Raw genomic sequence first — 24219 nt, forward strand, 5'->3', positions numbered from 1 at the left:
CCATCACAACAACTCCTCCTCCTCCCCCTCCTGGGTCTCCACCCTCATCTCAGCAATCAGCTAATGGAAAGGATTTTAACTCCCAAAAGACAGAGGAACCTCCTAATTAAGCCTTTGTTTCTCGGCCACCTTCACTATTCCTTCCTCTCCCCTCCTGGGCCCCTCAGCTCAGTCTCCACTCTCCTTTCTAAGGCAGGCTACACAAAGCTACCGAGAGAAGCTAATAGGGAGTTCAAAATGAACGGCTGCCGTACCTAAGGAGACCTCTAACGAAAAAAATGTTAACCTAATGGGTGGATGATCTGGGGTGACAAGGTGCCACCTCGAAGTCCACATGACTACTGTGACTCTGAACAGTGAGCAAAAGTTTCTGGAGTAAGCTGGAAACTAAGGATTATTTACTCCCATCATTTCTCCAAAGATAATGGGTGTGACCTCTCCCCACCCCCACTCTCAGCTCAGGTCTCTGAGCAACACAGGTAATTACGGTCTGCCTACTTCCTACAGAAACAGCTAGTTTCAGTCGGGCTCAGTCCTCTCCTGCTCTACCTGTCCTACATTTTAGGCACTGTCTTTGTGCTCTTAAGTGTTTACTAGCTCTACCAAACATAGACAGAAGTGCTGCACTGCACGAGGCTTTCTATAGTGGTCCTGGATGCCTGGGTTAGAAAACAACTGTGAAATTCAGTTATACGTGATATAACTGAACAGAGGGATACAGCACTACCCAGAGCACAGGACTGTTGTTTGACTCAAGAGCCCTGCAGACTCCTCTTTATTACCACGACCCCACTGTTCCATGGGGTTGTCTTAAGGTAAACAATACTGCAACTCTGTCTGAGCAGTTCAAATCAGACCATTTTCAAGAGTAGTCTGACTTGAAAATCTTAAAGCAACTTAGACTACAAAATCAAAATTTATATTGCCCCTTAAGGTAAGAGGGCCAGTGGAGTTCAGCAGGCCTGGGTGCAAACCCAGTGCAGTCACTTACCAGCTGTGTGATCCTCAGGGAACTTATTTAGGTTCCTTAAGCTTTGGTTTCCTCATCTGTAATATCTATCAAAGTCACTGGACTGTCATAGGATGCTATTTGTGATGATTAAATGAGATAAACCACCTGGCATTTAGTAAGGCCTTAATACATTAGTTTCCTCTCCCCACCCCTGCTCACAGGGATATACAGTTAAGCTGATAATGCACATCAGTATCAAATCACACAAAGGAACTGTGATTAAGCATGGTTTCATAAAAAAACACCACTCACCTGGTGAGATCTGGCTGTATGTAGCACCAACTGGTACATGACCCTGAGCAAGTTACTGCACCCTTCCATGCCTCATTTCATTTCCTTCCAAGGAACAGGAGTGACCTGAACTGATCATTTCCAGTTCACTCATTCAACAAATATTTACTGAGCACCTGCTATATACCAGGCACTCTTCTGGGTGCTAGGAATACAAAAGTTAATAAACAAAAGAATGCAGGAGCTTCAGCTCTGCTCTCAGACAAATATGTAAACAAAGGGAAACAGCTAATAACAGCAACAAATATTTCCTGCCTTATTAGCTCCCTTAAAACTGCCCCCACACTATCTTCTCTTATTAACATACTACCAAATGTAATTAGTTTTGCACTTTTGGAAGTTTTTTTCAGGTAGGAGTTTGGAAGAAAGAGTGATGTTGGAGCACTTCAGAGCAATCACAGCAGTCCCAGTAAGAGATAAGGCCCTGAACTCATCTATTAGCAGTGGGGCTGGAGGAGATGACAGGTAGAGAGAGTTGTAGGAGATGGAATCCACGGGAATTGCTGAAAGACTGGCCCCCCCCCCCCGGCAGGATGCAGGAGAGGGAGGAGGCTTGCACGAAGCCCAGGTTCCTGGCTTGGACAACTGGATGGGTGAGGAAGGCATTCACTGAGCTGGGGGACCCAGGAAGAGAAGCAGGTCTGGGAGTAGGGAGGAGGACAATGATGCCCATTTGGGACGTATCAACTCTGAGATGTCTGTGGGACAATCGTATGGAAAAAGCCATTGAGACGAGTGCTGGAAGCTGCCGGAAAAACAAAGAAATATGACCACCACCACCATTTGCAAAGTGGTTCCGATTGTGAAGTGCATCATATGCATCTCATTTGACACAATCTACACCCTGAACAAGATCACAATTAGGTTGGAAAGTTCAGACAAATATACACAAAAAGTTAAGTAACAAAAAAAAAAAAAACAAGAAATGCTACAAGGCAATTTTGGTTTGTGATGAATTGCAAGAAAAATACTTGTTATACTTAAACACAATAATCAAATTCCCGGGACTTCCCTGGTGGCACAGTGGTTAAGAATCCGCCTGCCAATGCAGGGGACACAGGTTCGATCCCTGGTCCAGGAAGATCCCACATCCCGCGGAGCAACTAATCCCGTATGCCAAAACTACTGAACCTACACTCTAGAGCCCGCAAGCCACAACTACTGAAGCTCGCGCGCCTAGAGCCCGTGCTCTGCAACAAAGAGAAGCCACCGCAGTGAGAAGCCTGCAACCACAATGAAGAGGAGCCCCGGCTCGCTGCTACTAGAGAAAGCCTGCATGCAGCAACGAAGACCCAATGCAGCCAAAAAAAAAAATCCATCCCCACTCCGCTTTCTAATCTCTGGAGCTTTTATTTACTCAACTTTCCATATCATCACAAGCCTATTTGTTGAAGGTATTATACATCTTTACAAGTCAGAAAATGAGATGTAATCAACAGAAGGACGTAGAGGAGGAAAGGATGCAGGGGTTTTGTCTCTGCTTTTAGACAAAGGCAAAGGGAAGCAGCTAATGACAGCCACAAAGATTATCCGCTGCCTCTGTTAGCCCCCTTAGTAGTGTCCCCCACACTGATCGTCTCTTATTAACATACCAACTGTGCCACAGCTAGGTCAGCTCCTGTCTCTCATCCCTTCTCAATGGCATATTCATGCTAGGGCCTCCACCGCCTCACCCCTTCCCTGGAGCCGCCCAAAGGCTGAGGAGGCCTGAGCGATGGGAATCTAACGCTCCCTCTAGCTCTGTCTTCCACAGGGAAGGTGGAGGGAAATTCCAGCCCTTCACAGCCGCCCATTCTTCTTAATAAAGGCAGTACTACATGAATAGTGTTATTATACTAATTAAAAATAATAACGATAAAAACAATGAATCAGTCTTCTGGGAGAGGTGAGGATCTCAAAGCACACCACCTGAACTAGTCTGGTTCCTGTTCTCTGTTTGGGAAACTAACCAACAGAGGCTGGGATGGGTCCTACATTCTTACCCCCAGAGATGCCCCAGACCAGGCCAGACCAGCTTCTTTCCAACCCAACACTAACCCCATGGCTCATTTCTGGTGTTTGTGTGCACACCAGCGTTTGCAGTAGGTCTGGGATGAATTTCCTCACGTTACAATTGTACAGAGGACCCAGGTCTTCCGGGTGTTCTCCTGCCTACCACTCCAGCCACAGGTCACAGAGAGTGAGGGCCCCATTAGGATCCTGACCCAGCTGTATGGAGAGGGTACAGGGCAGTAAGGTCCTGCATGACTAGAAAGGACATTGAGAGGAACTGCCTGGCACCAAAGGGTCATGGATGGGAGCTCCCTGTCACTCTGGCTGGAACAGAAGATAAGCTTGACTCTGTCGAACCCCTTTCCCTCTGCACGGGGTCACTTTTTAGGAAACCTTCTACCGGGAAGATGATAGCTGCATGAGGAGCAGCCATCTATTATTTGTTCAACTGCTTATACATTCTTTATTGTCTCTTGTCATTTGTATCGTCTATTGTATACTTTAACTCCCAGGGGCAGACAGAGGGTTTATGAGCTCTGCTTATTCAGTGTTAGATACTGTACTACATTCAAAGAGGCTCTTAACAGAGGCATTTTTGCTGATGGTGATGACAAGGATAGTAGAGGGCGTCCATACATGCAAAGCAGCCTGCCCTGGAGTAGACCGTCCGCTGCACCTTGTGAAACCAGAGGCAAGGGACAAACAAGCATACACACACAACTCTCGCAGGACTTAGAGAGAAATTGTACCGGATCAGCCAAACTAGGGACAGAAATGAGATCAAGTATTAGTGGAGACACACCTTCCACTCCCAGGGGTGACTCACATCAAGTTTACCCAACACAGAGTCCAAATTTACAAAACAAAGAGCAGAAAACAAGTCACAATGTGGAGAACATACCAGTTAACAGCTAAAGCAGGTAGAGTGGGTCACAGGAATAAGACCTAAGTCAATTCTGAAGGTAACCTAACACACTAGGAAATATCCTCTACAGTAGACTAAAGGTGAAGAACCCAAGCAAGTAGAGGACAAAGGAAAGGGTAACTAATACGCTTTGTAGATATAAAGGTCAGATAAACTCTGAAGGACACTATCATGATTTGAAAAGTAGTGATTATATTGAACCTGCTAAGGTTAAGGCAGGGAAGGTTCTGAGTCATGCGAACAAATCCATCCCATTCGCTGTCCGCCTGCCAAAATAAACAAAAAGGAGGCTGCATCCTCCACAACAGCCACTCTGTCTAGTCTTGCAAAGAACCTGATCTTCACAAGTCCGGTCCAAATAGAATAGGGAATACTAATCCTGCAGTCTTCATGGAAAGCACAAACATTCCTAAACTCAACTGTCCTGGGGAGAGTAAGTGAAGCTAGCCCCTGAGGTGTACGCCAATGCTAAGCCACTCTCCACATCAGACAGTGAGATGAGGATTAAAGACCACAGGTGACAAAAGCCTCTCTCTATGTCAAGAGTCAAGATGCCCCTGACCACAGAAGTCAGATTAAGTCAACAAATAGAGAAAAATCAATTTCTGACATGCACTTTAGTAAACGATGTAAAAGAATACAAAAGTTACATATATGGTTCCTGCCCTGAAAGAGCTTATGATTTTGCTGGGGGCACAAACTACAAGTCAGCCAGAGAATACAATCTATAACAAAGCAGATGTTACTGTTTTTTTTTTAGAAAGACCCCTTATTCTGTAAGGACCCCTTATTCTTCCATCAAATCTACACTGGAAAACTTGGGTCCTGGATCAATCCACCTGTCTGCTTTCTCAGTATCTACACTCAGGTTGTTGAGTGCTTCGGGGGCTAGAGGGAAAGTACGAACGAATGCACCCTTGCACTCGCGCGCACACACAGCCCGTACTCTCAGCAGATAACTTCACCCCCTACTTTTAGAGAGAACAGGAGCCATCAGGGGAAATTTCCTCGCCTCTAATCAACCAACTTGACCACCTGCATTCTTGCCTTCCTCCCTCTTATCTTTCTCACCAGACACATTCCTCTTTTGACTCCAGATCCCATGCTCTCATCGATTATTGTCTCCCTCCCTTGAATTTTATTCTTTCCTCTGCGGACTCTTCCCAAACAGCACTTAAACACGCTTGAAGTCTCTTCTGCGTTACAATTAACAAACAAAACGCCCTCTACCCTGCATCCCCCTCTACATAGTCATGCCTTCCTCCTCTCTGTTCCATCAGTCTAGGTTTCAAAACACAGTTCTCATTCACTCCCCAGCCCACTGGACTGCACTTCCCACATTGCCACTGAAAATGCTCCAGGATAGGTGACCTTTCTATCAGAGCCTGCAGCCCTTACCTCGCTTGACCTCTATATAATCTGACAATGTATGGTACACCTTGCTTCTAGAACTCACTTCTCTCCTCTTCCTCCTACATCTCTGGCCACTCCCTTTTGGTGGACAGTTTCCTTCACAAGATCCCCTTCCTCTGTTCCCCAAACCACCCTCTCTTTGGAGTTCCCCAGAGTTTTTCTGTCTTAAACCTCTTCTCACTGTACACACACTTGCTCAGCAATCTCCTGGTCCGTCCACTCCTGTGGCTCTGATTCCAGAAGCCGACAGCTGCCCCATCTATAGCTCTCCTGAGCTCCACATTGTATACAACCACCTACTGCAGGGCACCTCTGCCAGCATCCCACAGAAACCTCAACCTCAACGCAACCAAAGCTGAACTCAGTACCATCCCCTGCACCAGCACTGCCACCACGTCACTGCAAATAACCTTCCTCTCCTTATACTCCCAATTTTAGTTAATGACACCACCCACCCACACAGAAACCTGCAAGTCATCCTAGGTTCTTCCCTCTCCCCTCATATGCCACATTCAATTATAGGCATCAAAATACATGGGGGCGGGCTTCCCTGGTGGCGCAGTGGTTGAGAGTCCGCCTGCCAATGCAGGGGACGCGGGTTCGTGCCCCGGTCCGGGAAGATCCCACATGTCGCGCAGCGGCTGGGCCCGTGAGCCATGGCCGCTGAGCCTGCGCGTCCGGAGCCTGTGCTCTGCAACGGGAGAGGCCACAACAGTGAGAGGCCCGCGTACAGCAAAAAAAAAAAAAAAAAAAAAAAAAAATACATGGGGGCTTCCCTGGTGGCACAGTGGTTAAGAATCCCCCTGCCAATGCAGCGGACACGGGTTCGAGCCCTTGTCTGGGAAGATCCCACATGCCGCGGAGCAACTAAGCCCGTGCGCCACAGTTACTGAGCCTGTGCTCTAGAGCCCGCGACCCACAACTACTGAAGCCCACGCGCGTAGAGCCCGTGTTCTGCAACAAGAGAAGCCGCCTCAGTGAGAAGCCTGCGCACCGCAACGAAGAGTAGCCCCCGCTCGCACCAACTAGAGGAAGGGTAGCCCCCGCTCGCAGCAACTAGAGAAAGCCCGCGCGCAGCAACAAAGACCCAACGCAGCCAAAAAAAATAAATAAATAAATATATGGATTTTACCCCTTAACGTTTCTCGATTTGTCCACTTTACATTACTAGGTCCACAACCTTAGTTTACACTCTAATCACTCCTAAATTACGGTAACAGCCTCCTAACTAGTCTGTCACTAGACTTGCCCCTCTCCAAGCCTCCTTCACGACTCTGCCAGAGCAGGGATATTTCTAAAATGTAAACCCAACCCTAGTCTTCCTTGCCTAAGATCCTTCAATGGCTCCCAAAAGCCTGTAGGATGAAGTCTAAACTCTGCAGTATGATATACACAGCCAGTCAACATTCTAGCTCTGCCTACTTCTCCTACCTCATCTCACTTCTCCTTCCCTCACATCCTGCACTCCAACCTTACTAAGATTCCATATTTCCTCTCCTAAGGCTCTCTCAGCCCTACTTCTGTTCATGCTGCCCAGAATGCCCCTTACCTGAACTTTTTGCCCAGAGTTCTGAATTCTTTAGGTGACAGCTCAGTCATTTCCTCTTGGATGCCTTCCCTGGCCCTTTCCCACCCTGGCTGTCATGGGTATTCCTCTTCACTACCATGGCACCAGACTCATTCGTTCGATAGCACTCCCTACAATGGACAGTAATTGTCAGTTTACCAATATGTTTTCCCTGTTAAACTGTAAGGTCATAGAGATGCAAGGACAATATCTTTGTTCCTTCAGCACCTTGCCTATTGCCTGGTTCAGAGCAGACACATTCAATAAATGATTACTAATTAAATGAATGAATGGATCCTCCAAACAAGCCCCCTGACACCCTGGGGGATTAGCACTTCAAGATATAATGGAAGATTTCAGAAGGGATTTAAGAGGATTTCTTATGCAATTCTCAGCAGGTATTCCTGGAAGCATACAATGAAGGCTGTCCAGAGAATGGGTAGAATAGGTATTCTGAGGTACTCAGCATTGTTAGTTTAAATGAGAAGTAAAGACCCAGAATCACAACCTCAAGTCATAGGTTCAAAGGCAAAGCCCTATCTAACAAGTTCAGAATGGAGTAAAATGTTTAAAAGAAGATTTTTATACAAGAAATAAGAGTTTGTTTTGGAATAGCCCTCGCATGAGGAGTAGTTCATTCTTTTTTTTAAGGCAAAATCTTCTAGAAAAGAGTTAGCAATGTTAGTATAGTATCTGAACTTAAGTCCCTGTACCTGCCCAAAATGTCTCTCAAATATGCCCCTCTCTCTTTAAATATCCCTTAATCTAACCTCCTGACTCAATTACAACAGTGACCTCCTAGAGAGTCAGTCTCCGCTCTCATCCATCATTTACACAGCCACTACGTTAATCCTGTCCATTGCATAAAACTCAGGCTCCCCATATGAACATTCACAGGACCTTCTTTCCTTCCACCCCTAATCTTAATATTTTTTCAATGCTCCTAAGTGCCTCCCACCTCCCCACTAACACACTCCCCAACACAGTATCTGCTTATAGCTACTGGCAGAATACAGTGTGCGCAGTGAGCTTATTCACTGTTAGTGACCAACTGAAAAACACAGCCAAAAAAAAAAAAATCCCTTCCTATATATCTCAATCCAACATGCTCCTGCGGGTTGAAACCATCTGAACTCCAAAAGACACTTCAAGCAAGCTTGTTCTTTTCATCAACACAAAGGAACTGTGTTTACATTTCTGAGGAAAAATGATGAGAGAAATTTGCTATGGTAAGAGGGAAGCCAGCAGTACAGCTGGCAAAGCCCTTGCCCAAAAGAAAGATGCTGACTGACCAATTAATTAACTTGTCCTAGGCAACAACCCAAATCATTCCTGATAACAGGCATACATCCCTGATGACTGACACATGGTCATGCAGAAGAAAGCAGTTTTGAACAGAGAAAGAAAAATAAGTGTTTGGGCCCAGTGAAAGCAGACTCACAATGTAACACAAATTTATGGAGCCAAAAGCAAGCTAAGGGTATCAGATCCCAGGCTGGCTAAAAAGGGCCTATCCTTGAGAGCTGCATTCTCTCCAGCTAAAGCACATCTATCTGTTAATTGGCCTGCCTCTCCACACTCCCCCCCCACACACACACACGGAAGGCATATTATCTAAAGTTCTATACACTGTCCTGTATTTTTTACCATTTTCTACATTAAACACATACTACTTTTACAATATGAAAATAAAATTGTTTTAAAATATGACTTGAAAGTGCTATGACTGCCCTTTCTCTTGAGAGAAATTCCCTGCCAATCGACCACATGCAAAAGAAGTATAAAAAGTCCCTACAATGTAAGAGTATAAAACCTCATTAGGGAAACAATTCTAACAGACATCAGGCAATGCAAGAATAACACAAAACAGTATATAGTTAAAGGACTAATTATGAGGTAGACATTCTAAGAGATCAGGGAAGGGAGAGATGAATGTCTGATAGAGGAATGGAAGAAAGCTGCATGGAGGACACAGGGCTCGTGCTTAGCTTTAATTAAGAAGAAAGAGGGCTTCCCTGGTGGCGCAGTGGTTGCGAGTCCGCCTGCCGATGCAGGGGACACGGGTTCGTGCCCCGGTCCGGGAAGATCCCACATGCCGCGGAGCGGCTGGGCCCGTGAGCCATGGCCGCTGAGCCTGCGCGTCCGGAGCCTGTGCTCCGCAACGGGAGAGGCCACAACAGTGAGAGGCCCGCGTACCGCAAAAAAAAAAAAAAAAAAAAAAAGAAGAAAGAGATAAGACTTGAAGAATCAGAGAGAAAGGGAGAGGGCATTCCAGGAAGAGAGAACAGAAAGATACAGAGGCAGGTATGAGGACCCAGGGGGAAGGATTACTGAGACCTGCCCAAATGAAGCAGAGAACCAATCACAGTGGATATAGTTAGGTATGCAGGACAAGTCAAATTATGGAAGGCCCCAAAAGCTGGAGACAAAGAATCAGAAATTCAGTGTAATTTATTCCAGGAACTGAGGAGTTCTGGAAGGAAAAATAATATTTTATTAGAAGTAGCAAAAGAAGTTTGAATAAACATTCTTAGATACTGCAAACCAAGCCAATGGGCCTGAAAGGGCTCCTACTGGCCAGGAAATTAGTAAATGCTCCTGACAGAAGCAAGAGAACAGAGGCTTAAACTCCAATCAAAACCATGAAGAGCAGAAGCAGGAGCTTTAGCACACCACACAACCCAGCTGCAACGTGGCTCAACATATAATTACCAGAAGCTGAAAGGGCGAACCTTACTTAGTAAAAGGAGGGCCTGAGTGTTTTCAAGATCATTGAGAAAACACTACCAACTCATTGTGCAACCCATAATTGTTCACTTGTGACTTTGATCCTGTTCCCAGATGTGCACTCTGAAGTATTCTCTCTACTGTGATCTCTAAAACCTGAAATTGGCACTGAAAAGTACCAGGATAATAAGGCCTCAGCTGATGCATTTCCCTGGCGTGCATGATGTCACCTGCCAAGCAAGCAAGCAAGCAAGCAGTAGCTCTCATAAGCACTGTTAGCACATGCACACATTTTATGATTTCAACAGCATGAACGTGGCCAAAGCTTGTGATTTCCCAGCAGACGGACTTGACTCACTTTCTGAATTAACAGTGTTCATGTCCAAAAGTAGCAATTAGTCTATTGTTCTGTCTAGAAGCTATCCACTCCAGTTCATGGGCTGTGTTCTAAAAAGGAACTTAAAAACTGAGTGTACATTTAACCAAGAGGTTGCTTCAGAGTATCGCTTAAACAATACCAAATCCTAAGCCTGTATTTTCCAACCACTGTGTTAACAAAACTTTATCACTTTGCACTACGCTGCTTTTGTATAAAAATTTCAAAGTGATTTATATACCATGAAACCTCTCCCATAATAAAAGAAATCCTTCACAGTTCAGAGATCCGGTAAGCCACATAAGGTGTGTGACTGTAGTTCAGAGGCTAAAAACTGATAACAATAATGATACTTATATACAATGATACTAACAACTAAAGCATTGTCACAATCAACCAAGTCACTGCTCTGATTTTTTAAATTCCTTCTATAATAGGAAATTATAATAGGAAATTATAATAGGAAACCTTCATCTAGAAGCCTGGATCCTCTGGCTCTTGGACAATAATTTAAGTCTCTGCCTAAATTTGCCCAGGTGTATATATAACACTTTCCTTACAGGATATTATGGAGATCAAATAAGATAATGAATATGAAGCTGCTCTGTAAAATACAAGGTACTATATATATGATGGTTTTTCTAAACATTAATGGCCTAATATGTGCCAAGAGCTCATTTATATTCTCATGAATCCCAAGGAGTTAGTATTATCATCCCCATTTTAACAGATGAGAAACACAAAGATCAGAGGTTAAGCAACTTTTCCAAGGTCACACAGCAGAAGGTAAGAGGCAAAATTAGGACTGAAGAAATTCAAAGCCTTGTCTCTTTCTACTATATCATGCTGCCTTGCTGGTTCTACATATTAAATAGTAGGTAGACCCTTCACTCCTAACTCTCTGTGCGGTAAGTTTTTTAAGTTCTTTTCTATGATATGATAAATAAAAATCAGTCCTAATTAGCTTCGTATAACCCATGGCACCTAGTGAGAACTCTGAAGTTTTTAAGTACCAGATAGTCCATGTTACCAACGTTGAAATGTGAATGTTCTCTTTTATTCCTAGTCCAGCCTGGCATGTAAAGGCTTTTCAGTCTTTAGGGCTTTGTGAAAACAGAAAGTATAATTCCTCCTGAACCAACTTACATATTACCCTTGCTGCTTAACCAACCACCTCGAATCCAGATTGTGTTTGTTTTTAAACCTCCTCCCTAAAACCTAAAACTCTGTCCATATGTGGCCTAGAATAGAGTTTGACTCTACACCAAGAAAAGAATCAGATCCAGGTCCTCCTACCTCTTCGACTACTGTTCTTTCTTAGTTTCCGTTGGTGTTCACAGGGACCTCAGTCTACAGAGAAGAGAACTTTGTGAGATGGGCCCATATCATCATCTGGATGAAACATTCCTCTTTTGTTTTCATGTTTACCAAGCAACCATCTGATTACAAGCTTCATAAGCACTTTGGTATAAGGAAAAGGGTGCTCCAGATAGCAATGTAAATATTTCCAATCACTGAATAGGTATGTCCTCTATTATGAAGTAATAAAATTGGCATACAAATGGCTGCTTTTTTTTTTTTAACTTTCAATGACTGACTCCCCCAGTGCCTACGGAATAAAGCCACAGAAGAATCTTTACAAGCTGGGCTCTGAGTTCTTTACAGTATCATCTGCTCCCACAAAACTCTAGCCCTTCAGTCGCATCCAACTACTCCTGTTCCTCAAACCGTTCCTCCCTTCATGCCTTTGCACGTGTTATTTATTCCCTCTGCCTTCTCCCCTCCCTACCGCCCTCCATCAGTCTAAATCCCATTCATCCCTAAAGGCTCCCTCAAGTGTCACCACTTTTGTCAAATCTCCCAGTGGACCCCAAGTAGGATAGTCATCCCTCCTCTTGCTTCTATAGTACTGTATCCACACCTCTGTTCTAGCATTTATCATGTTTTGCATATATCTTTCCCGTGCTAGACTGAATAACCAAGGGCAGGATCCAGATCTCATTCATAATTCTGGCATCTCCAGTGGCTAACGCTGTGTTATCTCTAACAGATATATAATAATTGTTCGTTGGAGGACTGGAAGAATGAAGAACCTACCCTGACTCTGTCGGGGTGCTGCCCACTCTGAAATGTTAGGATCCAGAGTTATTACCTAATACCTCCTGTTTGCTGGCCAGTCAGGCTCTGAAAGAGGCTTTGGGATATTTAGGAAATGAAACAGAGTGTTTACGTCCATGCTAAATCATCTTAATCCTGCCAAAACCATGCTCATGACCAACATACAGGGAAATGGTTGCCAAGCACAATTCTGGAAAACCAGTGCTTGACAACCATCCTTAATACAGCTGCAATACACACTGTTCTACTCCCTTCACAATGCAAATGCATCACTTCCCTTCTCATCTTTGCCCCTTCCAGGGCAGTTTATGCAGCTGAAAACTTTAGCTCTCCTTCAGAATACGAAAATCCTATTACACTTGTAGAATGAGGTGACTGCAAATTAACAGCAGCAGAAGGAGAGATCCAAGTAATTTAGTGGCCAAACAGTGAGTGTCTAGGACCCCATCATCATCAATATCTCTTTCCCCAAGTCTCTCCAAATCTAATTCCTGGCTTTAACCTCACAAACTACCTCCCCTGCTCACTCTATTGATTCCAGCTTAGGCAAACAGTTCTCCAATAAGGGAGTAAGGGGATTTCTAAGTCTGGAAAATGCAGGAATTCCACACAGCAAAGTAACAAAGGCCAGGGTGCTAATCCACCCTGACTTCCCAGTGAGAATGGTGCAGTGGGGGGAAGAGAAATTCTTCTACACCTATCATAAAGCGGACTGCACAACAGTCGCACGCAGCTCAAGTTAATTTACTCTGGCCAACCATTTTTGACTCATTCTTCCCCTCAAGAGAGAGATCTGTGTCTGGGAAGGACCGAATTCCTATACACCTGATCAAAGTCCTTCAGAGGAAGGCCAAACTGAGAGAGACAGCTAACAGGACTGGACACAGGAGCCTCTCCTGGAATACGCTCTACTTCCCCCTGCTTTCCTAGTTTCATACGGCAGCGATTCAACTTCCTTTCAGCTGGAGGCCACCAGCAATATGATTCACTGAAGTACTGGGATTTCTTCACCTATTTTTGTTTTAATTCTGCTGGTTTTTAAAGCTGTAACAGCCGAGACAGGCTCAGAGGGTCCTCCCTCTGAAGAATGCAGAGTTGCTCAAAAGCCTGCAAAGGAAACTGAATGAAACCATCCACTTAGCAGTATTTTTGTTCAATGAAGTTCAGCAGCACAATCTAACCTCTTTGTGCTCTGAAATGAACCACATTTCTTAAAAGAAAGACCACAGGGGGGTGACAGAAAACTTGCTGCAGGCAGGAAAACCTGGACAGCTTACAGGAGCTAATGCAGAAGGGAACAAGTAGAACTCCCAAGCAGGTCCATTTCAGCATTTTACCTCTCTCTCTCTGTCCCTCCCTCCCTCCCTCTCTCTCTCTCTGCTGCATTCCCAAGCAGAACTCTAATGGCACGAGGAAAAAAAAAAAAAAAAGCGTTTCACAGCTTCTTTATTAGTTTCCCTTCACTGAGTAGCTGCCGTAAGCAAGTATGCTGGACTCGGTCAGAAGGGCTGAAGTTTCCTCTCCTTCAGATGAAAAGAAACTAAAGGCCCAGTCACAAGGGCTCCAGCTGAATAAAATAGGAGAAAGTGCTGCCTATGTAGTTTCTGGGAAAATCTCCATGTCTGTGGAAAGCACAACTGCCACACAAAGCAAAATCCCAGAACTGGATGTTAAAGATCAAAGCAGGGGCCTCCTAAGGCCACGCATCCCTGGCTTCCACTAAGGGGCACCTACAGCAGTTAGGGAAATGCCGTCCACCGAGACTCTGGGCCTGTCAAAACTTTCTCTGCAGATACCCGGGCTTTGGATAAGGCATTAACTTGCAGAAATGCTTAGCAAACGGGCTTCCAGGGGCGGAAATCCGAGCTCCAAGACAAATCTTTGGCGGGGGGGAGCACAGACCCCTGCCTCGATCAGGCTGGAAGCCCAGGGGACTGGGGGTGGGAGGAGGCCTCGCCACCAAAACTGCACATTCACCGACCCCGGCCGACGCTCGACCGCTGCCCCCCCGACCCCCAAGTCACCAAGGTGGTTCACAACCTCGGCTGCCACGCGACTGAGCGGAGACCGAGGGAGACAAAAGGGGACGAGGGACCCTCGGCGGGCACGCGGAGGTCCGAGCCTCTCCAGGAACGGGTGGCTTCTCCCGCCCCAGCTCCTCCTCCTCCTCTCCTCCCCCTCCCCGCACTCCCCGCCGCGTTAGGTCTCCGAAACAGCGCCCGGCCTCGCCTCCTTCCAGCGGGGGCCAGATAACAGGGCACAGAATGTAACTAGTGCTGTGAAGGCGCCGTCCCAGGTGGGAGAGGGGAGGCTCATCTCAACTCTGGAAACGAGCCGGTCCCGGCCCCCGGCGGCTCCGGCCCGGCCCCAGCGCCGGTGGGCGCCACCCCGCCCGCCGCCCCACCTGCCGCGGGCCCCGGCTCCGGCCAGTCCCCGGGCCGCCCGCCCGCCGCCGCACCTTTGTAGCGCTCCAGCACATCCTCGTACGCCTGCACGAACTCCTTCTCCTGGCTGCGGTTGGCCGGCTGCTGACCCGGCACGTAGCCGGCCATGGCCGCCCGCGCCGCGCTCTCCCGGGGCCCCGGCGGGCGCCGCTTGCAGGTCCGCGCGCTGAGGCGACGGCCCCAGCCTCGGCCCTTTGTGCGGCCCGGGGACGGCGGCGGTGGCGCCCTGGCTCTCGGCTCTCCGCTCCGCGCCTGCCCTGCCGGCCTGCCGCTCGCTCTCCGCTCCTCAGCCCGCTCGCGCTCCGCCGCCGGTCCCGCTGGCGTTTCCGCCTCCCCACCCCTCGGCTCCGCTCCTCCCTCAGCCCACCCCGCCGGCGGCGGCGGCGGCAGCGGCTCCTCCCGTCAGGAGCGCCAGGCCCGGCCCGCTCCCCGCCCCTCTTCCCGCCGCCTCCGCGGCCCGGCGCGTCCTCGGCCCCGGGGCGGCCCACCCAGGTGCCCCCCGCCACCACACACACACCGGGGGCTGTGGACCTCCGCGCGGCCGGGCAGGGGAGGGGGCCGGGGTTGGGGGCCGGGAGGCCGCCCCCCGCGGGGGCGTTCCGCCGGAGCCCCGCTGGGTGGGAGGCCCCTGGCGCGTCGGGATGAAAGGCCTGGCCGGCCGCAGGGGCCGCGAGAGGCCGGAGCCCACTCCGCGGGGCAGGAGGGCTGCCCCGCTCGGGGCGGACCCACACCCGGAACTGGGACAAAGGAGGGAGCCCGCTGGCTGGAGAGAAACCGAGCTGGGCCTGTGCGGCGGCTGGAGAAGAACCCAGAGACACTGAACGGAAGGGAGCGAGCCAAAGACCTAGATAGATCGCAGGGCCAGACGCAGTCCGAATGAGGCCGGGGCAAGATCCAGACGGGCTGCCGGGTGAGGCCAAGGGAACACTCAGACCACAAAGAATCCCAGGAACAAAGGGCTTTCCAGAAACGGAAGAAACTGAACTCGAAATGAGAGAGCCTACCCAGCACCATGAAGTAAACCAGGCCGAGAACGAGGAGCCAGAGCCTGAGAAATGATAACTGAGGGAATGAAAACAGGATTCTGACTGCACCGTGGGGTGAATAAGAGGAGAGACAGGAGGACACACATCTATGGGGAAAAGATGCAACAGGATTATTATACTGTGACAGCCTCAGGCACAGAAAGGCTTAGATCAAAAGGGAGAAACGTGGGAACCTGAGACTGAATCAAGACTGCTATGGAACAAAGAGAAGAATTCTGGAGCATAGCTGCTCAGGGAAGAAAAAGGGAAGCCAATTATTCTCTGTCATCAGGGAAAAGGAAAGAATGAAGAAAGGACGCTGATAAATATGGGTAGGGATGTATTGGGAAAAATTTTGAGGAGGGAGTTCCCAGTATCCTCTGATCCTGCATTCAGTGTGTATCCTTCAGATCCAATATTCACGGACTGCATTGGGGCCAAGAGCAGTGAACGAGGAACTCAGGTAAATGCAGGTGATTTTTTGCCCACATCTACCCCCATCCAGCCATTATCCTCCCCAGCCTCAACAAGCCTGTTGATTTGGGGGATGGGGGGAGCAGGTGGAAAAGTAGTTGTGGGTTAAAAGCTAGGCTGGCTGATCTCATAGTAACAGCACGCTAGCAAGCAAAAGGAGAATTCATGTGACACTGAGCAGACAAAACTGGGACTCAGGCTTCCATTTCAGTGCCCATTCTGAGATTTTTAAGAGAAGCTTCTCACCCCCAGGGCAAGGCCTGCATCTCTGTACGCTATGAGTAGTGCCAAGTATTTGGTCAATGCTCAGCAAGCACATTAATAACAAGAAGAGATGATAGGGCTTCCCTGGTGGTGCGGTGGTTAAGAATCCGCCTGCCAATGCAAGGGACACGGGTTCGAGCCCTGGTCCGGGAAGATCCCACATGCCAGGGAGCAACTAAGCCCGTGCGCCACAACTACTGAGCATGCGCTCTAGAGCCCGCAAGCCACAACTACTGAGCCCACGTGCCACAACTACTGAAGCCCGCGTGCCTAGAGCCCGTGCTCCGCAGAAGTCACCGCAATGAGAAGCCCGCGCACCGCAACAAAGAGTAGCCCCTGCTCACCGCAACTAGAGAACAGCCTGCGCACAGCAACGAAGGCCCAACGCAGCCAAAAAAAAAAAGACGAGTTGATGTTTTTCACTAATAGGTGCACGATGGTTGTTTCCACATCATACCACGATCAGAAACCGGGTGAGCAAGTCATTAATCATATCTTTTTCCATCAAGTTTTGCTGGCCTGCCCAAGTTCTAGGCGTAGAGACCATACAGGGAAAGGCCTGAAAGAGGACGGACAGGGAGGATCCTTGGGCAAATGCTCATTTCCTTCCAGTTTAGTCCTGTGTGCTCAAAAAAAAGGTAGTTTGCAGTTTGGTATCGGTGGCTAATGAGCTCAGTTTAAGAAAAGGAAGAGGGGGCTTCCCTGGTGGCGCAGTGCTTGGGAGTCCACCTGCTGATGCAGGGGACACGGGTTCGTGCCCCGGTCCAGGAAGATCCCACATGCCGCGGAGCATCTGGGCCCGTGAGCCATGGCCGCTGAGCCTGCGCGTCTGGAGCCTGTGCTCCGCAACGGAAGAGTCCACAACAGTGAGAGGCCCGCATACCGGGGGGAAAAAAAAAAGAAAAGAAAAGGAAGAGAAGAAGCTTGAGGTTTATTCTTTTTAAAATAAATACGAAGCTTTTAGTAGAAGATGCAGAATGAAGGAGTCGGTGATTGATGGCATAAGCACATTTTTCGTAAACAGCAGAGAATACAGAAATGCTCACTCTGAGGATCAAATGCTAACTCTGAGGATCTTGACTGTATCAGTGCTGAGTCATCTGCATTTCCTATAGTATTTTATACCAGTGGGGCTAGGAAGGCCCAGACACAAACACACAGACACACACCTCCACCCTTGCCCCCAAACAGACATCTGCCTCCTCATTTTCATCACAGTAAATAGGAAAGTCCCTCCATCCCCTCCTGGGGCCGCTACATACACCACTTAGCAGGTTCCTCAAGAATTGTGACTGAGGTTTGCCAAAGGTGAGGAAAGACCAGGGCAGGAAGGGATTAAGAGTCTGTTCTGGGAACCAGGCTTTGTTGAAGGCCTGGGGGCAATTTGGGGGAGAGGGCAAGGGATTGAGATTACCATTAAGAAGCATGATAATCAAGGAAGAAAGTTCTGGTTTGGGTTGTGGCTAGAAGGGCTTCTCAGACTCAAGTAGCTTTCTTGACAAGATTTGCATTTAAATGCTCCTAAGAGATTTCGAAGTAATGCATTCTTCTAATGAATGGAAAGGGGGAAGTCCACATGTTTGGCTGATGTTCCTGTTTTATACAGAGAAAATTTTACAAGGATAGAGGAACAAAGCGGCTGCTGGGGGGATGGGAAGAAGGAAGCATAGGAAGGGGAGGTTTTTGGGGTTTTCCAAGCCACAGTCTAAATTTATAGCCAGACCACACAACTGGGACAGCTCTGAGGCTTTCTCCTTTTGGTCTATGATTTTCCTTTGCTCCAATGGTGAGAATGCTGTTGCATTTCTAAAGAGGCTGCAGTGGGGTAAGCTGAAGGAGGCAGGGTGTACTCAGAAGGGCATCTAGTGGGGGGAAGGGGTAGTGCAAGTAAATAAAGCTCTTTTTCTCTGAGTGTCCTCCCCCACTTAAGCCTCACCAGGTGCCTCTCCCTGAAGCTCAACTTCTTTCAGCTCCTCTAAGGGGCTCTCTCGCCTCAGGGCCTTCCCACCTGCTTTTCTCCCAGGCCAGAACCCTTCACTGCTCTCCTCTTTGGGCTTGGCTCACTCCTACTCAGGCCTCTGCTGAAAATCCCGCAGGGAAGCCTGCCTTCATCCCCCAGATTAGTAGGCCCTCCTGCCTCTCTACTCCCCTTTGGTAATAGCCAGTTATTTGGTTTGTTATAGGTTCAGTGTCTTTCATCCTTACTAAATCATTAGCTCCCTGAGGGCTGGGGCTGTTGTGTGTCTTGTTCACCACAGGGTCCTTAGCATTTAGCAAATGACCTGGCACATAGAAGGCATTCATTAAATATTTGTTTTAACTTTTGATTAAATGCATGAACGAGTGAACCAGATGATCCTAAAATACCCAGCTGCCTGTAGCTTCTGACTAGCTAGAAGGCTAGTGTATTTAAGAAGAGACTATGCTTCTCTCACAGCTTCCCTTATCTCTGCCTGGCATTCAAAGTCCTCCGTATTTTGACATCTACCTTCCTTTACAGTCTGATCTCCCCTTATACCCTCACATTCAGCTTCTTCCCCTGTAATCAAACTCGGAGCCTTTGCCTGGAATGTCCTCCACCCTCAACTCCACCTACTGAACCCCTACCCATCTTGAAAGCTCACCTGAAACGACTTGAAGTTATTTTTAGTCAATCCAGGTAGTAGAGGCTCTTCTCCTCAAAATCCCAACTGCATTTTCTTTCCCCTATTCCTCGGGCAACCACACACACTGTGCATGTCTGCATCGCTGCCTCCTTAACCTCCTGGTTCATAAGTTCTTTGAGGCGCAGGCATCTATTTCACCTTCTTCATCATAGGGCCTAACACAATGCTTTGCACCTAGTGGGTGTTCAGTAAATATGTGCCGAAGGCGTGGATGCCTCGCTGAAGACATATGGAGATGGGGGTGTGAGCTAGATCTGCGATTCAAGGCAGTTGAGAGTCCAACATAGTGTCCACTCAGTGGCCAAGAGCTGACGGCATTTCATGTGCAGGGAGGAAAGAGGGAAGTGCAAAATCATTTCTCCTGTTACTGCTCCTCTTCCAATCTCTGGAAGGTTTACTCCTAGCACTTCTTCAGCTTGGCTCATGTGGCATTATTTTACACGTGTTAATTGATGCTTTATAAATTCTTTGCTAGTAGGGTGTGTGTGTGTGTGTGTGTGTGTGTGTGTGTGTGTGTGTGTGTGTGTGTGTGTGTGTGTGTGTGTGTGTGTGTGTGTGTGTGTGTGTGTGTGTGTGTGTGTGTGTGTGTGTGTGTGTGTGTGTGTGTGTGTGTGTGTGTGTGTGTGTGTGTGTGTGTGTGTGTGTGTGTGTGTGTGTGTGTGTGTGTGTGTGTGTGTGTGTGTGTGTGTTTTCTCTGTTCCTCTTTGAAGGGGTTAGCTGTCTCCTGTGCCCTAATAGTAGCTGGAGCCAGACAGCCAGACACTGAAGGGGCTGCCCCAAGCCCTATCCTTTGGCCAGCTCTTGGGAGAAAATCTAGTTCTAGGCTCAGAAGACCCATCTCCAGGTCCAGCCCCACCATCCTTTTAGACACCAGCTTTAGCCAATCCCAGCCAAAGCTCCTTTTCGGCCCAGACCCTGGAAACCCTTGCTAAACTTTGCCTCAAGTTCCCAAATCTGCTCTGGGGTAGGAAGGTTTTGCCTACTATTGCGCTGCCCTCTTCTGTTCACAAAGTGAAAAATTGCTAATTTAAGAGGCCGGGATGGTGCCAGCCACCCAGGAAGACAAGATCCCAGCCAACGGGCAGCCCATCACCCCGTCACCATAGCAACCTTCAGAATGGTTACTCAGCCATCTGGGTTACCATAGCAACTGGCCAAGTCTCTCCACCTCAGCCTCTCCCTGGGCCTTCTCCCCTGGCTTGTCAGAGCCAATGCCAAAGAATCTTCCCCCTTTAGTGGGGGAAATAAGCAGAAGCTGGACCCCTGATAGGCAGCTGTCCCAAAGGGGCGTGGAACGCCTTGCCCGCCCTGGGCTTCCCGAGGCTCAGTGGAGATAATGGGTATTAAGGCACTCTGTGAACCCTGAAGTGGTACACAGATGTTAGCTGTCATTAAACCACTGTTCCTTGTAATGGGGAAGGCAGTGGGTTGCCCTAAGCAGAGCTAGTGCCATTCCCAGCTTGGTCCCCTCACTGGCTGGGAGACCTTGAGCAAGTTACCCAACTCTCTGGGTTTCTGTTTCCTCTACTACAGCACGTCGGCCTCCTAAAGTTATTTTGAGGATTAGGTCAAACATAGCATGTAAGATCCTAAGCACAAAGCCCAGCATTTGGAACATATCAATAGTAGCTGGAAAAGGTACGGGCCCCTCGCCTATCTCCCAGTCTCTGTGAATATAACTGTTCCATTTTCCCTTTTTAAGGAATCAGGCCAACCTGAGCCCTATTTGCTCAACCGCACCCAACCTCTCTCTGGGGCAGGGGAGGGCCTCATCCTGTGTGGGCCCCCCCGAGTTCCTACCAAACAGGGCCATGGGCAGTCTGTACCCTTTGGGGAATTGGGAGCTTCCCCAGATTAGGAGCTGTGGCTCCTGACCAACGAAGCTCCCTCCAGTTGACACAACATCTCCCCAACCAGTACTCCCTCAGGAACAGTTCACCAGCAACTGGGCAGGCCTGGGGCATAGGCCCCACCCACAAGAACAAAATTCCTTCCCTCTATGATTTAAAAGACTTCACTCCTACTGCGTCTCAACTTCAGTCTCTCAAGACAGAATCCTCAAAATCTATGTTAGGGGTACTTTCCTCAAGTACATTGGCAGGGCGCTGATTCAAACCCAGGGTCTGTGGATTTGAAGTGTTTTAGGCAAAAGAGACGGACACATTCCTCAGAAACCAAGTTCACTCACAGAACCAGGTATGCTCCAGCCTGGCTCTGTGTTTCTGGGAGGAGGGCATGAATCTCAAGCTAGAAGGAATGGAGGATCAGACAAGCGACACTGAAATACCCCTGGGCCAGGAGGCAGGATTCCTCCTGACATTTCTGCGAAATGGTTCAGTGGAACTTGAGCAGACTTCAGATAGAACTACTGAGCAGATAAACTGATATATTTCCTACTGGGGGAAAGGCAATATAATATCAGAGTTTAAAAGTGCGGGAGGTGAAAGTATGCGATTTCTGGAACTTCCACCTATGTAACTGGGGAGGCAGAATTGGGGTGTGTGTATGAAATAAGACTAGCCACGAATTGATAACTCTTGAATCTGGATGACTGATAGGGGTTCACTGTATTCTCACTACTTTAGTACACGTTTAAAGTGTTCTGAAGAAAGCTGGGAACTTGGAGTTAGGCCAACCTGAACCCCAGCAATGAACAATTCCAAAGGGCACATGCCCGTGTTGTGTTTCAGGGGACGCTGTGCACATTCAGCAATGCTGCATCCCAGCTCCACTACTGGCCAACTGTATGAGCTCAAACAAGTTCCTTAACTCTCCTCTCTGTAAACAGGGAGAATAGCACCTACTTCCCAAGGTTCCATGAGTTTTAAACAATATATGGAAAATGCCTGGCACACATCTCAAACTCAATACACAGGAGCTTTTCCAACTACCATTTACTAGGGGATCCCAGCTGGCATCAGCTCTCAGGAGCTTCTGGACTGAGTCCAGAGTTCAATCCCCCAGACTAACCTCTGGATTCTTTAACTCCTAACTCCCACCAGCTGTTCTCTCTTCATTTCCCTTCCTTCCTTTCTATTGAGGCCAAAGAAAGGAGAGCAAGAATAGAAACAAGCAACAGGGACATGCCCTCTCTTTTCAGACCGTCCTGGCAAATTCCTATTTCTTTTCCAAGTCCCAGATCAAATGCCATCATTGCTCTAAGCTAGGAGGCAGGGCAGAAGTAGGAGGAAGCACCTCCCTCTCAGAACGTCCTCACAACTCTGGGCTGACAATGTGCGCAGCTCATGTCACATCCTGGCTGCCTTTACAGGTGGGAGCTGCGTTCTGAAGCCCAGTCTGAGCCTAGCACAAAGCAGTCCTAGGAATATGTGTTAAATGAACATGTGCATGATCAATGAATGAGCAAAGAAATGAATCAATGCAGTCATGAATTAGTGAACAAGTGTATGAGTGAATGAATGATATTAATGAGAATAGCCAACACGTATCAAGTCTGACCACATAGCAGGCATGGGGCAGGCCCCTCACTCCCACTATCTCATTTAACCCACTCTGCAAGACCTGGCGGTGGCACTCTTGCTCCCCCATTTTACCCGTGAGAAAGTGAGGCTCAGTGAGGTTAGTAACTTCTCAGGGTCACCCAACTGATAAAGTGATGGAACTGGGACTCCAGCTGACTCCCAAAGCCATTCCCTGGAGTGAATGAATGGAAGATTTAAGAGGGAATGAGAAGGGAAGAGGATGCCTAGAGACACACCCACTGATGCTCCAGGCAGAATCCTCCCCTTGACCACAAGGCAAAAGCCTGGTACCTTCTGGGGTAGGGGTGGGACACAGCTGAGAACAGAAACTTCAGCCCATAATCACTCTTCAAGTTACAGGGGCTTCCAGACCTTCTCTGCAGCAGCATCCTAAGTCGGGGCGGAGATTTGAGCCAGGGGCACCAGTTCTGCTTCTGCAGGAGAGCCAAGGCAGAGCCAGGAAGCTGGCTGGCTTCTACCCGACAGGTGGCAACAGGCAGACCAGGGGCCAAATCACAGCAGGTCCTAGCCACAGCAACTGGCCAGGCTCAGGATAGCACTTTGGCAATGATGGGTTCTTAACACTCACGCCCAGGTGTGTTCACAGACCTTTCCCCAGGAGGACTGCTGGAATAAAAGACAAGTGCAGCCCCAGATCTTGCTGCACTGTCAGCGCCTCTGGAAGCATCAAGTCTCTAACCCCACGGGGCTGAGAAATGACAGCTTTCCACAGCCCCCAAATTAACCCATCCTTCCTCCGCATTCCTAACCTCAGTCCTAGGCTGCTCCAGAACAGAAAGGCGTGAGTCAGACTGACATTCCAAACCTGTCTTTGTGTCACCGGGGAAGTCACTAGAAAAGCATGATGGGAATCGAGTGGCATAAAGACAGCACCTTGGGCTTCCCTGGTGGCGCAGTGGTTGAGAGTCCGCCTGCCTATGCGGCGGACACGGGTTCGTGCCCCGGTCTGGGAAGATCCCACATGCCGCGGAGCGGCTGGGCCCGTGAGCCATGGCCGCTGAGCCTGCGCGTCGGGAGCCTGTGCTCCGCAACAGGAGGGGCCACAACAGTGAGAGGCCCGCGTACCGCAAAAAAAAAAAAAAAAAAAAAAAGACGGCACCTTGCAATGTGACAACCGCCTTCCCTGACTAGCTGCGGTCCCACAGGGACCCTCAACCTCGGAAAAAGGACAGCTTGGCTGTCTTTTCTGCTGCCTGCACAGAATTCTGCCCACGTGGTCATTTTCCATCCCTGCAGCTAATGTGACCCAGATTTACTTTCAAAGAGCTGGAGCTGAGCCGGTGGTGTGTAGCTGCAATCCATTCTGCCCCACTTTCAGGGATTCTCTCCTGTTCATCTCTCCTGCTACTGAAACGGAGCTCCAAGACAAGGTCAGGGACTCTGAGGATATTGCCAGGAAGAAGTAGAGAAGCTGGAAAGGAG

The 24219-nt window shown here is 48.4% G+C and overlaps 1 protein-coding gene across 7 annotated transcripts in view; it reads right to left on the reverse strand.

The window, feature by feature from the left end:
- Positions 1-24219, reverse strand: part of MACF1 (microtubule actin crosslinking factor 1) — a gene marked incomplete at its 5' end in the record, with an annotated part of 344512 nt that overhangs the window by 314935 nt on the left and 5358 nt on the right. The window contains one exon of one of the 7 annotated variants that reach the window (XM_081226353.1): positions 14880-15187. The exons of the other annotated variants lie outside the window; for them this stretch is intronic. Within the exon in view, the coding sequence (XP_081082479.1) occupies positions 14880-14973 (94 nt within the window). Of the gene's footprint in view, positions 1-14879; positions 15188-24219 lie in introns of those variants that run through there. 7 annotated transcript variants of the gene reach the window in all.

This window comes from Mesoplodon bidens (genome assembly GCF_964165515.1).
Source record: "Mesoplodon bidens genome assembly, chromosome: 2".
Taxonomy (NCBI): Eukaryota; Metazoa; Chordata; class Mammalia; order Artiodactyla; family Ziphiidae; genus Mesoplodon; species Mesoplodon bidens.